Genomic DNA, 23,240 nt, shown 5'->3' on the forward strand with positions numbered 1-23,240 from the left:
GCACCATCAACCAGACAGTCAATGGACCGGTCAGTGGTGCTGACCAGAGCTGCCAGGATCCCTTTTCAGCTGGGTGTTCCGGTCGAAAACAGGACACCTGCAGTCAAAATATAATTGATTCAATACACTGAAGCAATCTTGGTTTTAATACAGGCCTCTTTAACTTGTGGAAGCCGTTGGCCTGTTAGTAAGAAACTGTACATATTGGGTTCCGGGAAGTGGGTGGGTGAAGCCCGCCCACTGCTAAAGGATACCCCCCCAGCCTAAGGGGAGGACCCACAGGGCCTAAAACCCAAATGATTACGGGGGACAACTAATGTAAAAACAGGGACAGGAGTGTGGTTAAACAAGGGTCAAAAGAAGGGAACCTGATGGGGACACCGAGTAGAGAACCCCAGACAGCCCCCACTGCTCCTCGAAGGCATCAAGGGAGCCAGTGAACGCCACCCAGAGGAACTCTGCCCGGATACATGAATGGACAGAGGATTGGAAACAGGCCCCACAGTCAGTAAGAAACTGTAGCTGCTTGGGGGGATGGGAGAGGAAATCCATTCAGCAATGACAAGAAGATCAAGCCTGAAGATTTTACTGGTGTGGAGGGGAAAATGTGCCCTTCATGAATTATTTCCAGGGACTGTGCAGTTTAAAGGAGCCTCCTACTCATCTGACAGTAGTTCAGACTTCATTAGTTAACGTTATCTATCTTTTAGTTTAGAGCTGATTAATTGGTTTTGTGTTTTTCGATCTTAGCATTAATATTCAGCCAAAATAAAAAGTAAGAAAACCCCCACAAACTATTATGTTCCTTGTGGGGATGGGGCGCTAGGTCTTTGAAAACTATGTTGAAATATATATTTTATCATAACCAGCTCTGAGAGCTTGAGTAACATGAAAAGATCATGCCGTTCTAACCAAATCAACATATGTTCCTTTAAAGAGGTTCCTGAACTGAAAACTCTAAAGAATCCTTATTAGCCTCCACTGGAGGGCCAACAATCCAGCTTCCAATTTGGCGGGGCAGATATTTACAGGCATAAATCAGAATTTGAAATACAATTAAATGACCTCTAGTAAACCAACTATGCCTATCTTAAAGAAATGCAAACTAGTCTTTGGCCTTCTTGTAATAAATCTGTTGTTTACCCAAAAATGTAGTTCTGGAAGAATAAACCTCCTTTGCCCAGCTCGTAAAAGCTCTTATGGTAAAAAAATCAATATTTAAAAGGGAGAAACTGACTCCTCAGTACATTTGCACAGATCAACTGGAGTTAAAATGTAGAACTGCTATGGGACAATTTCAGTTCAGGAGGGTGGGTCACCTGAGTGCCAAACAACTTTTGAACAAGATTTGATCGTTTCATGTTCCAGAAGATGGCGTTTCCTTGCTACAGGATGCACAGTGTGGCAGGAAATGAATTCTCTCTGCAGGAACTTCTGCTTAAAAATAGTTAACTCCTTTCTGAGTTCTTACCTGTTCTTTTCAGATTTAAACATAACTTGACTTTATACTCTGCAGCATCTTTACTACTAGGGCCAGGCTTGAGTTGCATATGCAAATGAGTGTTGTCAAGCATAAGCACAATCTCTGTTTCACGCTTAAATTTCATGCATGGTTACACATACACTTATGTAAATCTGAGGTTGTCTTTTCATTTGGACTTTGTAAATTGATCTTGGAGATATACAGATGAAAAGCACAAAAGAGTAAGTAGAACCGTATTTTGAAAGAGCAAATTTACAGTATTTGCTTGCGCAACCTAAATTAATTTCCATCATTAAATTACTTTGTGCATACAAACGTTTGATGTGATTTGTACAAATTTGTTTGAAAATATTGCAAGTTGATTTGTGGAAGCACCCTGAAAAATTAGCCCAAAGAGTGCCCAAATAAATGCTTTAGTAACCAGTTATCAGCACAGATAAAAAATATTCTAAACTTGAATTTTTTTTCTATTCCTAAAGCATGTGCAGTGTTAACTAGAATAAATGTAATAAGAGAATTTAAATGGTACTGGTTTCCATGGTTATGTCATAAAAGCAATAGTAGTTTAACTAGTGGGTCAGTCTGATACAAGAGCTAGAATTGAAGAATGCAGTTGATGGAAAATTGAATTAAAAAGTATGAAAAGTTGATTGGATGACTTACTTTCTTTTGATTATTTCTGCAATAAAAAAATTGGAAGTAAGTAACAGATTGCTGGATCCATAAAGGATTACATTTTCCAAACAGTTTTAACATTTCTTTTGCTAACCTGAGCCCAAGCATATACCCAGGTTGTGTTTGATTTAAATTACTAAAAATAATTCCACTAAAGTTCATAAACGACTATTTTGTATTGCATGTTGGACTTGATAGTCAGTTTCTGTAGCTGTACCACAAAACCCCAAAGTTTTAAGGTATATCAAACAAAAGGAGAAAAGATACTTGTGGCTTTTAGCTTACAAAAGAATCTCCTCAGTGAGTAATAGCTTTAAACAAAAAATGAACAGAATTGTGATGTTTTTGGACTGTGGAAATGTGCATGTAAGTAAGCTGAGTTCAGTAATATTATCTACTGCACCCAGGGAGGATCTCAAAGCAATTTATGAACAGTAATGAATTAAGCCTCACTACACCTATATGGTAGGAAAGCATTAATAGACTCATTTTACAGATGGGTAAACCAAGACACAACTGAGTTACGTGCTCAAAGTTGCCTAGTGTGTATATGTAATTCCTAAATAAGGCAGGAGTGGGTTATGCTCAAGAATATGTATACTAGTTGTTCTGCAGGACCAATAAAATGGGGATTGGAGTATAAATGGACTCTTGTGTCCAGCTCTTAATGATGAGCTCTTCACTTTCATGTCATGGTCACCCTTGCATTGTGTTAATAGGTGCTGACACAAACATTGCAATGCATTATCAGCTTGTTCCCCTGCAATTATACTGGTGCTCTCTGCAGCTCCATTTGACAGGTGGTTTTCTAGTTCTTAGTGTGAGAGCCACTATAATAAAAACTGCCTAAACACTGAAGTGGCTATACATCTAAAAATGACTCAGCAATAGAATTGAGTATTAACATGCATCTCCAAAAGTTTCTCAGTTAACAATGAAAGTTTTCCCTCAAACTCAGCCTGAGATACAAAAATCAAGCTGGATTCATTCCTTGCTGCACATCACTAACAGAGTCTGCAGGCCAACTGGTCTCTGACATGTGTGGAACCTCAGCAGGTTTGCTGGAGCTGCACAGGTGTAACTGAGGATAACCTAATAAATGTAACACCTATTCTTATAGCCGTGACTCAGAAGGGATTCTTAATTCAGGGTACTGGCATGCACTCTCTAGCTCAAGTATCAGAGGGGTAGCCGTGTTAGTCTGAATCTGTAAAAAGCAACAGAGGGTCCTGTGGCACCTTTGAGACTAACAGAAGTATTGGGAGCATAAGATTTCGTGGGTAAGAACCTCACTTCTTCAGATGCAAGAAGTGAGGTTTTTACCCATGAAAGCTTATGCTCCCAATACTTCTGTTAGTCTCAAAGGTGCCGCAGGACCCTCTGTTGCTTTTCTCTAACTCAAGAAACCCAGTTTGTGCAGCACAGTGTTTCCACAGAGTATTTTCCTGTGTCCAGGTCCTTATTAACTAATTATGGAATAAATTGTTAAATAGACCACAGTAAACAAGGGGAATAGAATGTAGCTCTTGCACTTCATGTGCTGGCTTTACATGATCACCAAGAATAAAAATCAATCCAGACTTATTTTGGCTATAAGTGATGATTGGACTCATGTAGCTTTGCATGAAGCAGTTCTGTTCAGTCAGCGGGTAGAATTTTTACATTCTTTCTCTTAAGAGTAGAACTGCATTTTAAGGAACTTGGATTGGGATTATAGAAAAAGGCAAAATGTACAGTTAATAATTTGTTAGGCTCAGATTAGACTTCCTATTAGGCCACTGAGAACCCTTTTAAATGCCAAACTATTGAGATGATTTTTAAATGCAGCTTATTTTTCCAACACAACTGTTGAGTTTTGCAAGACAGAATATGTTTAGCCCAATCAGTGTTTGAAGTTCTTGATTCAACATATTGGCAAATACAACAGACCTGAGATGAGGTACAGAGCCAGAATCATTCCTGTTAGTTCACATTTATTGCAATGAAAGAAAATGGAAAGCTAGTTTAACACAGCTGTGCTTCAGAAGAAAAGTTTGAGAGAAACATTAGTACATTTTTTCTGTGTGGGGGAGGGCACAGGGAGGAGAGACAGTGAAGTGGAAGGCTGATGATTGATCTAGGTGACTAGACAGAGGGACAAGGCACTAGTAGATGAAATGGTATAAAGGGCCAGATTAGGCACTTGGAATGAAGGAAAAAAAACATGCAGAGGGAAAGATGCGGGTAGTGAGAAAAGGTTAGTAAATTAACTTTGTGCTGAGGATTGTGACTGCAGCCTTTTCGTAGGTCAGCATTCCTGTTGAGATGCACTATTGGTTTGCAGCCTGATTCTAGCTTGCGTTTAGTTCCCTTTAAAGTGAATGAAAGTTTAGGGCAATCAACACCATGCAGGACTGGGCCCTTAAGTTTTTCCTTAGAATTGGTTTCTATGGCGATCCTAGAGCTTGACCCTCACATTTGTCCTTCTCTGCTTAGGGGCAGGGCCTTATAACTAAATTTAGCCAAGTGTTTGAGCTTTGGATTCTGTTGTTTCAAATAATTCTTAATCCAGTGGGTTTCAAATCTTAAAATATGGGTTTCCTGTCTGAATCCCCAAATGACCTTAATTCAAATTTTAGTAAGAATTCTCTGAGTAAATAGCGACTATATTTCCTGCACCCTGTGTCAGTGAGAACCAAGAGAATGGCTGTTGACAGATATAGTGGTATTGTCACTGTGTGCACAAGAATACAGACAGAGCCTAGAGGAGTAGTCTAGTGTTTTTGTTTTTTGTTTTTTTTGTTTATCCATGAACTTATCCAGCAGTAACAGTTACCCAAATAAGACTGAAAATATAACAGGCTGTTCAGGGGGTTATTCAGTTTCCGTACCCAATGTAGTTTTTGGCTATTTGGTTAAGACATCCAAGAATGCTCACACCATATGCTGGAGTTGGATTTAGGAAGCCCTGGACAGTGACAGTCAGCATGCAGATCCTCCTTGTCATTAATGTATGGCCATTGACTGGGTGAAAAGTCACTCTTGCCTCAGGGCATCTCCCATTGGTCACTTAAGATGCTACCTGAGGAAGTTTTCACAGGTCTCATCTCCATCTACTTGAAGTGGAATTCCCAACAGCACTGGGGCTTGAAAAGTGGGCGTTCCTCGTGTCACCAGTCAGATCTGGTGGTGTTTTCTAGGCTTGACTAGAAGCTAATATTGGGTTTATGGTAAATGGAATGTAGTGCTTTAGCTCTCAGTTGAGGTCTGTTGAATGAGAATGGAATTTCCCAGATGGTGGATTGGCGTGGCAATTGGAAGTTGCTAATCTTCTTCAAAAAGTCTGGGAGGGGCTGTAACAAGGTTATGTTAATCAAGTTAGTCTTGACCTTCCATAGGTGTTCATGGCAGGAATGGTTGGCTAATAGGTGACTTTTGTTGTTCCTAAACTCTCACACAGAGTTAATTGAGCAGACTCTTTCTCTGGGATTGGAAAGGGCTTCACTTCAATGTCTCTCACAGATTAAAGCACCCCTTTGCTTGATTGCTGTCACAAAGAAAAAGTGGTTAGGCTGCAGGGGACTTTTATACTGAGCCAAATCTGAGGAGCAGCTGAGATGAGAGGTTAGTTAAGGATTTGTGGGTGGGGTTAGAAGACTAGATTTTGCATATGTCACTACATTGGAAAATGGGTGGTAGCTGTACTCCCAGGTCAAAGAAGGACTTGTTGGTTAAGGTGTGGCCTATGGTTAGACTATACTGACTGTCGATGTCTCATTCACCTAGAGCAGTGGTTCTCAACCCATGACCCAATCAGTACACAGCTGTGGCCCATGTGACATCATCAGGGCCCTAGAGATGGCATAAATACAGTGTGGATGTGGCCCACATAGCACGCAGAGAGTTGCATATGCGGCCCACAATGGCAAATAGGTTGAGAATCACTGACCTAGAGTGTCCATGCCAATAATGCTAATACTAGTGCCTGGTTAGGTCAATATTGGTTATTAGGAAGCAGATTCAAAATGACATCTAACTTCCAACAGGACCCTGAACACATCACATTGTTTTTAAAATTTAATCTATTCTTTGGGTTCCGTGACTGTATAATACCTAGCATAATAGGGTCCCTGATTTGGGTGCTTACGTGCCACCACAATACAATTAATTAATAGACCTTTGATATTTGTAGTTAATTTGAAAAGTGGGAGCAGGGTGCATTAACAACTGTCATGACGTCCTTCCACACTAAGGATACCTCTCTGGGGGAGGGAATCCCGTTATTAGGAGGAGACCAGTAAAAGTAATGGAGGATTCAATCATTAGAAGTATAGATATCTGGGTTTGTGATGACTGGGAGAAATGCATTGCCTGAATTGCCTGATGGGTGCAAAGATTGCAGATCTTATGTGCAGCGTAGGGAGGAGCCAGTGGTTGTGGTACATGTAGATACCAGTGACATAGGGAAAGGTAGGAAAGAAGTCCTGGGGACAAATTTAGGCTACTAGGTAAGAGATTAAAGTCCAGGACTTCCATGGCAGCATTCTCTGAAATCTTCCAATTCCATGTGCAGGGTCATACAGACAGACAGAACTGCAGGGTCTCAATGGATGAGATGTGTAGGCAGGAGGGGTTTAGGTTTATTAGGAACTGGTGCACCTTTTGGGGAAGGATGGGCTCCACCTAAACCATGCCAGATTACTGGCATGTAAAATGAAAAAGTTTGTAGAGGAGTTTTTAAACTAAGGGCTTTGAGGAGGAGGATCTATTGATCGTGATTCTCCATGCCCCAGTAAGGAGGAGAGGATAAAAGTTGATAAAGCACTGGTAGGAACTGAAGACAGTCAGTCAAATGAAAAAGTCCCATTTAGTTACATCACATAATTGTTGACAGCTAAACAGTGACAAATTTTATAAGTGCTTGTATACTAATACAAGAAGTTGAAATACTAAGATGGGTGAACTTGATTGCCTGGTATTAAATGGGGATATTGATATAGTAGGCATCACAGAAAGTTGGTGAAACGACGATAATCAATGGGACACGGTAATAGCAGGGTACAGTATATGACAGAGTAGGTCATGCTGGTGGGGGAATGGGATTATACGTGCAAGAAATCAGTCCAATATAATAAAAATCTTAAATGAATCAAACTGTACCATAGGCTCTCCATGAATAGAAATTCTTATTATTAAAGCATAGAGTATAGCAATAGAATATATGACCGACCACCTGATCAGTATGGTGATGCTAATTGTGAAATGTTCTAGGAGACTAGAGAGGCTGTAAAAATAGTTGAAATTCCCCATTATTGAGTTTTCTATCCCTATATTGAGTGGGTACATATCCCCGAAGGACAGGATGCAGAGATGAAGTTTCTAGACATAAATGACTGCTTGTTGGAGCAGCTAGTCCTGGAAATCACAAGGGGAGAGGCAAATCTTGGTTTAGTCCTGATTTAGTGCCTATAGCTGAACTGCTTGGTAATAGCAATCATAATAGAATTTAATCTAACATTCATGTGTATGTGGTCGTCATGGTGGTGAGGACATACCAATGGAGACCATCTCAGTAGCATTTAACTTCAGAAACGGGAACTACACAAAAATGAGAAAACTAGCTAAATGGAAATTAAAAGGAATAGTCACAAAAGTGAAATGCCAGCAAGCTGCATGGAAAGTTTTTTTTAAAAACACCGTAATAGAAGCTCAAATGTATTCCTCAAATTAAAAAACCCAGAGAACCAAAAAGAGAGCCACTCTGGCTAAACAAAGTAAAAGAAGCAGTTAGAGGCAAAAAGGCATCCCTTAAAATTGGGAGTTAAATCCTATCAAGGAAAATAGGAGCATAAACTCTGGCAAATCAAGTGTACAAGTATAATTAGGGAGGCCAAAAAAGGATTTGAAGAGCAACTAGCAAAAGACTATACACCTCAACCCCGACATAACACGAATTTGGATATAACGCGGTAAAGCAGTGCTCCAGGGGGGCGGGGCTGCACACTCCAGCAGATCAAAGCAAGTTCAATATAACGCGGTTTCACCTATAACACGGTAAGATTTTTTGGCTCTCGAGGACAGCATTATGTCGAAGTAGAGGTGTATTTATATATATTTTTGCTGTCAGTTTTTAAGTAAAGCGGAAGCAGGAAGCCTGCCAAACCACCAGTAGGACCACAGGATGATGCAGGTGCTAAAGGAGCACTCAAGGAAGATGAGACCATCGTGGAGCAGCTAAATGCATTCTTTGCATTGGTCTTCACTGCAGAGGATGTGAGGGAGATTCCTACCCTTGCGCCATTCTTGTTAGGTGACAAATCTGAGGAATGGTCCCAGAATGAGGTATCAATAGAGGAGGTTTTGGAACAAATCGATAAATTAAACAGTAATAAGTCACTAGGAGCATATGCTAGTCATCTGAGTTCCTTCAGAACTCTTTGGTGAAATTGCAGAACTACTAACTTTGGTATATAACCTATCATTTAAATCAGCCTCTGTACCAGATGACTGGAGGATAGCTAATGTGACACCAATTTTTAAAAAAGGCTCCAGAGGGGATCCTGGCAATTACAGGTCAGTAAGCCTAACTTCAGTACCAGGGAAATTGGTTGAAACTGTAGTAAAGAACAGAATTATCTGACACATTGATGAATAATATTTGTTGGGGAAGAATCAACATGGCTTCTGTAAAGGGAAATCAAGCCTCACCAATGAGAATTCTTTAAGGGTCAATAAACATGTGGACAAGGGTGATTCAGAAAACTTTTGACAAGGTACCTCACCCAAGGCTCTTAAGCAAAGTAAGCAGTCATGGAATAAGAGGGAAGGTCCTCTCATGAATCAGCAACTGATTAAAGGACAGGAAACAAAGGGTAGAAATAAATAGTCAGTTTTCACAGTGGGGAGAGGTAAATAGCAAGGTTCCCCAGGAATCTGTATTGGTACCAATGCCGTTCAACATATTCATAATTGATCTGGAAAAGGGGGTGTCATAACTATAAAGGGAAGGGTAACAGCTGTCCTGTGTACAGTACTATAAAATCCCTCCTGGCCAGAGACTCCAAAATCCTTTTCCCTGTAAAGGGTTAAGAAGCTCAGGTAACCTGGCTGGCATCTGACCAAAGGACCAATAAGGGGACAAGATACTTTCAAATCTTGGGGGTGGGGGTGGGGAAGGCTTTTGTTTGTGTTCTTTGTTTGGGAGGGCGTTCGCTCTCGGGACTGAGAGGGACTAGACATCAATCCAGGTTCTCCACATCTTTCTAAATAAGTCTCTCCTATTTCAAACTTGTAAGTAAATAGCCAGGCAAGGCGTGTTAGTTTTCCTTTGTTTTCTCAACTTGTAAATGTACCTTTTACTAGAGTGTTTATCTTTGTTTGCTGTACTTTGAACCTAAGACTAGAGGGGAGTCCTCTGAGCTCTTTAAGTTTGATTACCCTGTAAGGTTAATTTCCATACTGATTTTACAGAGATGATTTTTACTTTTGTCTTTAATTAAAAGCCTTCTTTTTAAGAACCTGATTGATTTTTCCTTGTTTTAAGATCCAAGGGGTTTTGATCTTGATTCACCAGGAGTTGGTGGGAGGAAGGAGGGGGAATGGTTAATTTCTCCTTGTTTTAGATCCAAGGGGTTTGGATCTGTATTCACCAGGGAATTGGTGAAAGGTTTCTCAAGGCTTCCCAGGGAGGGAATCCATTGGGAATGGTGGCAGCGGGACCAGAGCTAAGCTAGTAGTTAAGCTTAGAAGTTTTCATGCAGGCCCCTACATTTGTACCCTAAAGTTCAAAGTGCGGATACAGCCTTGACAGGGGGTAAACAGTGAGGTGGCAAAAATTGCAGATGATACAAAATTAGTCAAGATAGTTAAGTCTAAAGCAGACTGTGAAGAGTTACAAAGGGACCTCACAAATGTGGGTGACAGGGCAAGAAATATCAGATGAAATTCCATGTTGATAAATGCAAATTAGAAAACATAATTCCAACTATGCATACAAAATGATGGAGTCTAAATTAGATGTTTATCACTGAAGAAAGATCTTGGAGTTATTGAGGGTAGTTCTCTGAAAGCATCTGTTCAATGTGCTATGGCAGTCAAAAAAGCTAACGGAATGTTAGGAACTGTTAGGAGAGGGATAGACAATAAGACAGAAAATATCACAATTCCACTATGTAAATCCATGGTATGCCCACACCTTGAATACTGCATAGAGATCTGGTCATTCCATCTCAAAATGATGCATTAGAATTGGAAAAGGTTCAGAGAAGAGCAACAAAAATTATTAGAAGAATGGAACTGTTTCCATATGAGGCGAGATTACAAAGACTGGGACTATTCAGCTTGGAAAAGAGACTAAAGGGGATGTGATAGACATCTATAAAATCATGAATGGTGTGGAGAAAGTGGATAAGGAAGTGCTATTCTTTCACGTAAGACAAGAACCATGGTTCACTAATGAAATTAATAGGCAGCAAGTTTAAAACAAACATAAAGAAGTATTACTTCACGGAACACATGGCCAACCTGCGGAACTCATTGGCAGGGGATGTTGTGAAGGTCAAAACTCTAATGACATTCAAAAAAGAATTAGATAAGTTCATGAAGGATAGATCCCTCAATAGCTATAAGCCAAGATGATCAGGGATGCAGTCAATGGCTTTGTTGGTATTTTTTCAAATATATGCAGTTTGCAGATAATTTATACTATGTAATAGGTTATATATTTATGTGTATTTGGGCTTTAAACAGCCCTATATTAAGAATATAAAGTCTTTATAAACTCATTCAACTAAGCAATCAAAATTCAACCAAGAAATCTGTTTAGTCTGTAAGTTTCCACTTACTCATTTAGAAAATGTTTAGCCTGCAAACTAAGCCACTTCCTTTGTCAGTTATTGTGCTTTTTCAACATATTAACTGGTGTTAAAGGAAGCAATTAACAGGAGGCAAAACTAGTTCACAACATGAATTGATGATTGTTAGTATCTATAATGTTTTGGCTTTTATTTAACACAAGGCAACCAGTAGTGGAGGAATGCATATTTCAAGTGAAAGGTGAAAACTAAATTAATCTTGGCTAGGGCTCTGTGTTTGTCACGCAGCTCACGGAAGTCACGGATTCTGTGACTTTCCACGACCTCTGTGGCTTCTGGGGGCAGGGGGAAGAGACGGTATGGTTGACCTCAGGGCCGCCCAAGCAGCTGGCTCTGGGGCAAGCTGCTCAGGGATAAAATGGTTACAGTAAAGTAAAACATAGGCCAATATGACATGCATCATCACAGGCTGCCTCAGCGCACATTGAATTATGTTGCTTTGCTCAGATACTCCTAACAAAAGCTTTTATGTGCAGGGTGGCAGCAGTGGAACACTAGCAATCATAGCAAATTCTTGAGTAGCTCTTAGTTTTGGAGTTGTTGCTAAGCTCTGACAGCTTGGGTATTGTCTCTTAAGTTGTAGTGCTTGTGTAAGGTGTGCATGATCCAGTTGGAAGCCTTGCACAGATAGATTTTATACTCCTATACTCTGTTTTCTTGGCATGATATACTTAGTGTGTTTACAGAGTGGCTAGTGAAAAATGGCTTATAAACTTCCCACCGCCACTCAAAATGTATGTGCAACACTGTGACTGCCCACTTACATGTAATAAGGACTAGTGGCCAGGTGACATCTGTTCCATGGTGCATCCCTTTTACTTCTGGGAATTTTTAGGGGGGATGAAGACCTAGAAGAAGGGAGAACTAGGAGTTGGGAGAAGGAAGATGGCACTGGGGAACAGTGAAAACTTAGTGAAAACCCAGCCCGTTTCTTTAGGGCCTGGAATCAGGGGCCTTGTAGAGCTGATGAGGCAAGGCTGCCCCCTCTCCCAGCCAACTGGAAAAAGCACTGGGAAGAAGGCTGTATATATTCTGTGCCTTCCATCAGGATGGAGGAGACGGGCAGGGGAAAGGACTATCTGTGGACCTCTCTCAGCCCAGGAAGGTAAGGGAAAGAACTACATGGAGAGCTGCATGAAGGGTTCCTGAGAGAAGCTGCTGGAATTATTGAGAGCCCAGAAGGAGGTTTGTTCAAGCCCAGAACCTGAGGGGAGAGACTACAGGCCAGGGAGACTTTATTTTGAGTCTGGAGCTGGAAGAGACTTTTATATCAAGTTTATTTGGATTGAGTAGAGTACAACCCAAACAGGGGAATTGTATCTTTACCTTTGGACTGTATGGAGTTCTTAAGGGGCCCGGACAGAAGGAAATGCTGGCAGGACACTGCAGGTGGCCAGCAGGGGGTGCTAAAGGGCAAGTACACCCTTTTATAGCAGGATGAACTCTGTTTACTTAAAGCTTAGCAATAGAACACTTTTTGCTTACACAATATTGTATCACTTCAAACAAATGTTAAATAACATAGTATTAAATACACATTACTATAAATCATTCTAAGAGAAAGTAGTAGGTCTTAAGCCATTTGGGGAAGGAAATTCAGTTTCGTTTTTAGGCTGGAAATATAGGGGAATACCACCTACAAATCAATGACACTAGATAAATCAAAAGTCAGGGAAAATGCCTTTAACATTAAGAGTAAGGGAATGTGGCAAGTCCACAGATCTTGAAAAAATATGGGTAGGACTATGGGATAAGCTTTTAGGGAGAGAAGTGTTTCAGGTGATGGCAGGGGACACTGAGGGAATGGAAAGCTTTCAAAAAGTAATTATTGGGTGCACCATACTGAAAGCAACACAATAGCACTAGCCCAAGGGTTCTCACACTTCATTGCACTGCAACCCCCTTCTGACAACATAAATCACTACATTACCCTGGGGGGTGGGGTGGGGAAGAGGATAAAGCCTGAATCCCACCATCCCGGGCAACGGGGCTGAAGTCATAGCCCAAGGGCTTCAGTCCCAGACAGGGAGGCATGTAATCTGAGCCCTGCCACCCAGGACTGGAACCCTCAGGCTTCAGCTTCATCCCCAGGCGGTGGGGCTTGGGCTTTGTCCCTGGGCTGAGCAAGTCTAATGCCAGCCCTGGTGACCCCATTAAAACAGGGTCACGACCAACTTTGGGGTCTTGACCCACAGTTTGACGGCTGCTGCACTAGATGATGAAAACATGAGCAAGGAGGTCAATAAAGTATTAACAAAACAGAAGGCCAAATGAAAGGAAGAATTTGGACTACAGGAGATAAGAACTTTAAAAGAATAAAATGGAGTTTCTTTTTAAAGGAGTATGATGGACAGTATTCTGCTGTCAGCTACACCATTGCAACTTGATAGCCTTATGAAAGGCAAAGTTGATCTCAGCAATATATATTTAAGATACAGCTTATTTACTTGAATTCATGGTCCTGTAACAGTAGGCCACAGGTGCCTTTCTGCTGCATGAGTGCAAAGGGGAGCAAAATAGGACAGAAAGGTAATTACGTATGCTGAAGAGAAGCTGTGCCTCTGGATCATGCTCATTTCAACTACAGACACTGCAAATTTGTGGGTTTGATGTACTCTGTGGTTTTTTTTTTTTGTTGGGTTTTTTTTTGGGGTGAGGCAGGGTGGGGGGGAATAGGGATGTTCTAGGAGGAGAAGAGAATGGAACTAAAAAAAATGACCATTGAGTAATGTGTACTTCAGTGTAGATCAGAGATTCTGCAATAGATATCTGCATTGAAGTTACTTTTGATACAACAAAGGTTTCAGCCCTACAAACATTTAACAAGATCTCTGTGGGATGTTTATTAATTAGCCACACTCTCGCTATGTAGCATGTGCCTCTATCATCCAGCCCCTAGGAGACTGCATACACAAAAAGCCAAACACTTACCCTGCCAGCCCACATCCTGTAGGCCTCAAAGATAATGAACAACTGTTTGAAAAAGCCTATTACAATGTTCTTGAAACCTGTTCCACTTCTCATCTTCATTTCTGTGCTTTGAAACCACATTTGAATTACTTGCTTTTGGTTAGCAAGATTGTTAGCATCTAGTATTTTTGTGGCAATTCAAATGTCCTAAAAACAGTACAACTAGACTTTTTCCGCTTTCTCTGTATTAGCCATGATTTTGCTTTAAGATTGAACTCTTTACCTTAGGAACATTTTTAGCTGCTTGAATTAATAAAATCATAGTCTGCAGGCATTTTTTTCTATTGTTGCACCTGAACTTCAATTGTGCATATATAATAGCTATTTAGACTTATATGCATGCATAAGTGTTCAATGTGTGCATATATATTTAGAGTGAGTGTTTGGATCATAGTAGGGACCCTAATGCATGTGCAAAATAAACTCTGGCTAAAACCCTGACCAAAACCGCTCAATACATTACATGTTTTGCTTTAACAACTATGTATAATGGGAAAATACAAGCCCTGATTCAGCAAACACTAAAGCAAGTAATTAAAGTTAAGCGTGTTCTTAAATGCTTGGCTGAATTTGGGCAGTGACCACCAAAGTATTTCCCACAACATTATCTTTAAATTCCTAGTGATGATGATGATCTTTTGAAAATGTATACACAATCCTCTTTTGACTACCAGCAATGCATAGCTTCTTTTTGTCTTTTTTTCAGGTAGTGTTTAGGTTAGATAAGAAAAGAAGAAACTTGTTTGCTGAAATCATAGCCCCATCATATAATTTATAATTTGTCTTGTCCTCCCTAGTCTATTCATTGTGGAGTCAAAATCTTAACATCACTCATAGCTTACTTTTCTATTTAATTGAAAAGTATGACTTGCGCTACTTGAATCATTGAATACTTTGTCCTTTAATTTTGCAGCCATATACAACTTTAAAGGTGCAGGAGAATCACAGTTACCTCTGCAGATTGGTGATGTGGTCCATATATTAGAGTCCTGTGAAGGTAAGTCACTTGCATTCAAAATATAGTGTCTCTTTTCAATTACTTGCATTGAAAACTTACATTTATATCACATTTCCTCATGTGCTTTCCGTCATCAACCAGTATTACATTAACATATTCCTGGGAAAACAGGGCTAATTATTTCATTAATAACAGGTTTCAGAGTAGCAGCTGTGTTAGTTTGTATCTGTGAAAAGAACAGGAGTACTTGTGGCACCTTAGAGACTAACAAATTTATTAATTTCATTAATGAATACTTTTCAAGTCTCAGAATTAAACTAAGCTGTTTCCAATCTGCTTATTTCAGTTGACCATTCAACTTGCAATAAAGCATCAATCGCTTTCATTGGCCAGTTGTCTTTATTTTATTGATTTCAATAAATAGGATGTACTAATGCAAGTCACCTGAAACCTACCACATGATTATGAAGCCAGTTTATCACCTGTGTGTTTGGGAAAAGCCTGGTTAACATGAAAGGATGTAGTGAGTTTCAACTTCAGGTTTTTCATCTAATTAGTGGTAAAGGAAAGGGGGTATTCAACTTATTTTCCCTTCCCCTACTTCCCTTCAACCTGTGAGTATACTGATGAGAGTTACACAGATGTTAAGATGGATTGTCTTACATCTAGATCTACCTGTTCTACCAAGAAGCACATAATGTACTACAACTACAAAAACAACATTTAATATTGTAAGAGTTTCAAAACCAGGATAGGTCCTGCTGTACTTGGTTAGTCTAAATTTGCTTTCTTTGGGTCAGAGTATATTCATCCTTGGACATCTGTTGTCAGAAATGTTAAAGTGTATGTGGTTTTCATGCAAAACATTAAGGATGAAGGAATCCAGGTGGATAAAGAGTTGAGGTTGTTGTCAGCCCCACTTAGGTGCACTGTGCTTATTTGATGGAAGAATTGAGTTTTGAAGATAATACATGGGTTGTATGTGTGTGAGGTTTATTATGTTTTAAAATTCCCCCTTAACACAAAGAACTTCTTTAATACATAATATTTCACTCTTCTTGTATGTCAGAGCTGCCTTACAAGAAACACTTTTTAGAAATCAAAACATCTCACTCCATTTACCTCAAGTGCCAAACAATGATTATTAGCATGCATTAAATAATGCTGGCCAAAATTTAAAACTAGTTGCACATCATTAACATTGAATGAGTTGCTCCAAATTATTGGTGTATGTGGACAAAGGGTGGAAGTAAGACAGAACTAAGATGGGAAGATGCAAAAAGGAATAACATAAGACTGGAACTTGATGCAAACTGGAAATTGCAGGTGTGTGTGTGTGCCCAATGCACCTGAGTTGAAGATTTTTGCCAGTAGTACCACTAGGTGGCATATGTACCCCAGCTCTCCTTGTCTGCCATCTCCTCTCAGTGAAAGTTGGAGTTCTCTGTGGCTGTTTGCTTTGGTTAGCCAGTGTACTCTGAAAATCTTTGCATGTATAGAATAAAAAAGCAGAGGGACTTTTGTCTAGAAGTTCATCTGATGAAAGAGGAATGTGTCCTGCATTGAAACCAGATCCCAAACATGAGGTGACAGATTCTAAATCCATGAGAAATGTTCCTCCAGCCACCAGCAACTCAAAGCACAAGTCAGGTGAAAAATAATGCTTTTCATCTTCGCCACTGGCCTCCTTGAAGCTTTCTGATGCTGACAAGTGCTCAAAATCTTAATCTTCTCAGAAGAAGCCTTCCAGTAAGTCCTCCAATACTGGTTTGAGGTATCATAAATGTGAGGGCCAGATCAGATGATAAACATTCACATAAAAAAGAATCTGACACATCAGAAAAGGGCAGACAAATAAACAGTGACAAGTTTTTAAAGTGCTTGTACACAAATGCTAGAAGTCTAAATAATAAGATGAGTGAACTAGAGTGCCTTGTGATAAAGGAGGATATTGATATAAAAGGCATCACAGAAACCTGGTGGACTGAGAACAATCAATGGGACACAATCATTCCGGGGTACAAAATATATCGGAAGGACAGAACAGGTTGTGCGGGGGGGAGGGAGGGGGGAGGGAATGACACTATATGTAAAAGAAAATGTAGAATCAAATGAAGTAAAAATCTTAAGTGAATCCACATGTTTCATAGAATCTCTATGGATAGAAATTTCATGCTCTAATAAGAATATAACATTAGGGATCTATTATTGACCACCTGACCAGGACAGTGATAGTGATGATGAAATGCTAAGGGAAATTAGAGAGGCTATCAAAATTAAGAACTCAATAATAGTGGGGGATTTCAATTATCCCCATATTGACTGGGAACATTTCACTTCAGGACGAAATGCAGAGATAAAATTTCTCAATACTTTAAATGACTGCTTCATGGAGCAGCTGGTATGGGAACCTCTAGATTTAGTCCTGAGTGGAGTGCAGGAGCTGGTCCAAAAGGTAACTATAACAGGACCACTTGGAAATAGTGACCATAATACAATAGCATTCAACATCCCTGTGGTGGGAAGAACATCTCAAGAGCCCAACACTGTGGCATTTAATTTCAAAACGGGGAACTATGCAAAAATGAGGGGGTTAGTTAAACAGAAGTTAAAAGGTACAGTGACTAAAGTGAAATTCCTGCAAGCTGCATGGGTGCTTTTTAAAGACACCATAATAGAAGCCCAACTTCAATGTATACCCCAAATTAAGAAACACAGTAAAAGAACTAAAAAAGAGCCACTGTGGCTTAACAACCATGTAAAAGAAGCAGTGAGAGATAAAAAGACTTCCTTTAAAAAGTGGAAATCAAATCCTAGTGAGGCAAATAGAAAGGAGCATAAACACTGCCAAATTAAGTGCAAGATGTAATAAGAAAGCCAAAGAGGAATTTGAAGAACGGGTAGCCAAAAACTCCAAAGGTAATAACAAAATGTTTTTTAATTACATCAGAAGCAGGAAGCCTGCTAAACAACCAGTGGGGCCCCTTGATTATCGAGATACAAAAGGAGCGCTTAAAGACGATAAAGGCATTGCGGAGAAACTAAATGGATTCTTTGCTTCAGTCTTCACGGATGAGGATGTTAGGGAGATTCCCAAACCTGAGCCGGCTTTTGTAGGTGACAAATCTGAGGCACTGTCACAGATTGAAGTGTCACTAGAGGAGGTTTTGGAATTAATTGATAAACTTAACATTAACAAGTCATCGGTACCAGATGGTATTCACCCAAGAGTTCTGAAAGAACTCAAATGTGAAGTTGCGGAACTATTAACTAAGGTTTGTAACCTGTCCTTTAAATCGGCTTCTGTACCCAATGACAGGAAGTTAGCTAATGTAACGCCAATATTTAAAAAGGGCTCTAGAGGTGATCCCGGCAATTACAGACCGGTAAGTCTAACGTTGGTACCGGGCAAATTAGTCGAAACAATAGTTAAGAATAAAATTGTTAGACACATAGAAAAACATAAACTGTTGAGCAATAGTCAACATGGTTTCTGTAAAGGGAAATCGTGTCTTACTAATCTATTAGAGTTCCTTGAAGGGGTCAACAAACGTGGACAAGGGGGATCCAGTGGACATAGTGTACTTAGCTTTCGAGAAAGCCTTTGACAAGGACCCTCACCAAAGGCTCTTATGTAAATTAAGCTGTCATAGGATAAAAGGGAAGGTCCTTTCATGGATTGAGAACCGGTTAAAAGACCGGGAACAAAGGGTAGGAATTAATGGTAAATTCTCAGAATGGAGAAGGGTAACTAGTGGTGTTCCCCAAGGGTTAGTCCTCGGACCAATCCTATTCAACTTATTCATAAATGATCTGGAGAAAAGGGGTAAACAGTGAGGTGGCAAAGTTTGAAGATGATACTAAACTGCTCAAGATTATTAAGACCAAAGCAGACTGTGAAGAACTTCAAAAAGATCTCACAAAACTAAGTGATTGGGCAACAAAATGGCAAATGAAATTTAATGTGGATAAATGTAAAGTAATGTACATTGGAAAAAATAACCCCAACTCTCACCCTCCAGTATCCAGATTTCTGAAAAAACTAGTCCATGTCTATATTGTCTAGTATCTGACCAGGTACCATCATGGGATCTTAACCTAGTCTTTAAAGGCTAATGGACTCTTTAAAACCCCTAGTAACATCACCATTATATTTCTGGAGGCAATAACTTCTGCAAGAAGAGTGTCTCAGCTACGAGTTCTGCTAACTAACTGTCCTTAATTTTTTTCCCCTATGAATGAGGACAAGGTACCTTTCAGATGACACCCTAAGTTCATTGAAAATGTGGTGTCATCTTTTCATCAGAACCAATCTATTCATTTCCAGTGTTTCCCCCAAAACCTCATTCTTTCAAATGAAGAAAGACTTCATACCTTGGATGTTTACAAAACTTTGCTGTTCCACCTTGATCGCACTGTTGTTCAGTGTGATCCCAGGCTCTTTATAGCCCATGCAGAGAGAGTCAAAGGACCAATCAGTGATAGCTCAACATATCTCACTGGATCTCTGACAGTATCAAACTTGATTACAATCTTGCAAAAATCTCTTCACCACCAAACCCCCCCCCCCAACTCATGCCCCCAGGGCTCAGTCCACTTCCTCTGTATTGTTGAACAATGTTCTGATAACAGATATCTGTAAAGCAGAAACGTAGTCATTTGTACATAACTTAGGCTCTCGAACAGCCGAGCTTCAGCAAGTCAGCATTGCAGTCTCGGTTCAGATAATTCAAAATCCTACTATCTGTAAGGAAACTGCTACAGAGGCAGCAGAATGTATATGTCACTTGAAGGAGAGAAATGGATTACTTGCCTACAGTAACTGTTCTCAGATGTGTGTGCTCATACATTCCACAACCCTCCCACCTGCCCCACTACTTTTAGACAATAACTTCACTAGAGGGAGATGGAACTGAAGTGGTGGACATGCCCATTTTATGACTTAAGCTCAATGTATGAGGAGAGTGAGGGTGCACATTCCACCTAATAGTACTGCTGGCAAGAGTCTGACTTAAGTGCTTTGGGGGCATGCAAATGCAGTAAAATTATACATGTGCACAACACACCATTAAGAACAACAGTTACTGTAGGTAAGTGTTTGTTTTTTCTCCCCTCATTTCTTCATCATGCAGCTTGTAAGAGACTGGTTCCCACCCAAAACCACAGCTGTGGTGGTTACACTTGCATATATACTGTGAAGGAAGAGAAGTATTAGACAGATGTTTTATAGTGCAAAGATTTAATAAACAAAACTGCTCCAGAGCATCTCGCGACAATGAATTACAACATGGCTTGTGCAAAAGTGAACTCTTTGTGGCTCTACTACTCAATTCTCAATCTATCCTGATTATAGCAGGTAACATTGGGTCTAGTTCTGCTCTCATTGAAACTAGTGGGAGTTGTAAATACACAAGGTCCACAGGACCAAGCTACTAATTCATCCATGATGACAAGTTTCTACCCCTTTTCCTAAAGCTGGCCTTAAATAGGAACTGGAAAACATTGCTACTGTAGTTCAGTGGTGTTTAATTTTTTTCTTTTTCTTGTTTAAAATGCCATCTTAGGACACAGAAAATACAATTAAGAGGGGAAGGCTTTATTGTTCTGCACATTTGTTCAGCTGCTGTTCAGTTTTGTAAGTTATTACCAGACGCCATAAATGTGAACACTGCTTCACAAACCCATGAAGCACAAGGTTGCAGCCTCTACGGGCTGGAGTATAATGCAGACAAAACACAAATGAAATATGCTGAGGAATGAAAATGACATCAGACAGTGCTGGAGAGGAGATCAATCTTGGAACGCTAAAATAAACAGGTGGATTTTAATGAGGAATTTGAAGGAAATTGGTGGAGCCATGGAGGAAGATGAAGGTATCTTGAAGTATGGCATGAAAACAAGGGGGAGGCAAAGGGAATGCATGATGAGCAGCTAGAGCACAAATATTTTCACTAGTAGACTGGAGGGTGGCTCTTTAAAAAAGCACAGAAGTACTGACCCACAACCTCCCTAGAACCTGCAAAGTTTAACTATAGAGCTGATGGGAAATTGGAGAGAGTGTGAACCTGATAGTTATTGCACTAACCTGGGATGTGTGAGACCCACGTTCAAGTCACTGGTGCAAGTCTGGTAGGGTAGGAACTACAGCCTGCATCTTCCACATCCCAGGTGAGTGCCCTAAACTCTGGCAATCCTGGGGCTGGCGGTCTCTATTTTGCACAAAAAAATTCTAGGGTCTCAGTTTTCTCCCAGTGCAGAACAGGAAGCTTCTTACAATGAAAATTTTTCTCAGGATGGGAAAAAACATTTTATTCACAGCTCAACTTGATTGTCCTTTCCCTGCCTGCTTAATTTGAACCAGACACTGTAACCGTGGATGGTAGTTAAAGTGATTTCTTTGTTTTTTCTCGTTTGAAATGAAAAACCAAACACATTCCAAAAATGTTTTAACAAACCAATTTGACATCCCCTTCCCCCACCCCAGTACACTTTTTTCAGCTGAAACTATTTGCTCTATTAGGCCCAAATTAACAAATAGTTTTGGTGCACCAAAAATATATATTTTGCAGCAAATTTACTAATTGACAAAAAAAAAAAAAAACACTAGCTCTAATGGTAGATCCACAAGCCTGTTCCAGTCTATGCCTCCCTACATGCCTCCTTGGAATGGATATATATGAAGCTATCCAAGCCCAACTCATTCCAATGGGCAGAGCTGAACTCTTCTCTGGTTGTACAGGGCAACAGGGTCTTGGGAAAGGATGTTGGTGTATGCACTACTAGTGTTTGGTATGTCTTGATTTGAGGGGAGAAACGTCATTCCTTCCCATCTAAAAAAGAGATCTCATGGCTCTAAAATGGAGTTGAGCAAGGGATGGTGATGGGCCCATTGGGCAAGAAATGCATCCCTCAGAAGTGACTGGGGATGTGACAGGTTTGCCAGAGCCAGTGGAGCATTCCCCCAAAGCAAGCTCCTTTTAACTTTACAGCAGTCAATTGATGTCCTACTCAAGGTGGCCACTTGGGCTTTAAATTCTACTATGTAAAACAAAATTTTCAAAAAGTGCAGTCAGAATTAGGGCCCTGACCTGGCTGGACTTCTGGGTTAAGATGGGAGATCTTTCCTTTTGTTGCCACTTCACCCAGAACTGCTCCTGGAGGAAGTAGCCAGTCCTCCTTACCTTGCCTGCCTTGCCAAGATTTACTTCTGCCCCTCCCAGCCCTTCTAGCTGCTGAAGAACAGCTTTGCATTGTTTCCACTAGCCATTGATCCTGGATGGCCTCTCTAGGCAGACTTTGGAGGTCTAAACTTGCTTCTCTTTTCCCCCAAAAGGGCATCAAAATTAGGGTTACCATATTTCAACAAGCAAAAAAGAGGACGGGAGGAGCCCNAGGAGTGCTGCTGTTCACAACAAGAGTGCTTTATATGGAGATTGGCAAACCTTTCTGTAGTGGAGCATGTGAACTAGCAGCTAATGTGCAGTGGCCCTGATGTCTTCGGTGCTAGAAGCCAATTAGCACCCTTTTGTGACCCCTACTTGTTATGTTCACAGGGTTGTAGGTTAATACATCTTAATGCAATTCAAAACAAGAAATGAAGTACTTGTGGGGAATTTCCATAGTGAAACCAATTTCTATTACATCTTAAGAAAAGAGGGCCAGGGTAATCATTTTGGCTTCATATCCTGGCTATTAACAGCTCTGTGAAATAGTTAACACAGACAATTAGTAACCAACTGTGGCCTGCTGTCTGATGTACATAATAACCAGATAGAATCCCATGCAAATTAGAGGGAATCCATATGAGCGTATGGGCCTGTTTGTGTCAATCAGATAGCAGGATTGGGGCATATTTGGACAAAGCAGCTTTGAAAGCTCAGTGGGCCCAGTTTCTCTGCCAGATATACTATGACCTGTAGCATGCTTTTTGTTGAAGGTGGTGGCATAGATCTCTTTTGTTTGTTGTATACGTTCCAAATTGTATTACAGCATAACATTTAAGTTTCAAACTACTTGCAAAGTCCCATCCCAACTTTATTTTGGTATAAATGGGGCAAGCCCTTTTTTATTACTGCTTTTTTTGATGAAAAGAGAATGAGTCTCATGCTGACGAATTGAGTAAAACCTCCGTGATGGTCCTGCATTTCTCAAAGCTCTCACTTTAGCTCTATGTATTTGAATCTTCCTCTGAACTATCAGGCCTCGGTAGACTTTTTTAAGCAATGAGCGCACAGAGGACTTGCTTTTTGTACTTTGTTGGGAGTGATTGAATGTTTGAGAGCTATGTGATTAATAGTGGGTT

At 40.2% G+C, this 23,240-nt stretch overlaps 1 protein-coding gene across 2 annotated transcripts in view; it reads left to right on the forward strand.

Moving 5' to 3' along the window:
* Positions 1 to 23,240, forward strand: part of DOCK2 (dedicator of cytokinesis 2) — a 494,284-nt gene that overhangs the window by 13,409 nt on the left and 457,635 nt on the right. For both annotated transcript variants that reach the window (XM_034779264.1, XM_034779265.1), the window contains exon 2: positions 14,894 to 14,977. In XM_034779264.1, the coding sequence (XP_034635155.1) occupies positions 14,894 to 14,977 (84 nt within the window). The remainder of the gene's footprint in view (positions 1 to 14,893; positions 14,978 to 23,240) is intronic.

Source organism: Trachemys scripta, chromosome 8, assembly GCF_013100865.1.
Source record: "Trachemys scripta elegans isolate TJP31775 chromosome 8, CAS_Tse_1.0, whole genome shotgun sequence".
NCBI classification, from domain to species: Eukaryota; Metazoa; Chordata; order Testudines; family Emydidae; genus Trachemys; species Trachemys scripta.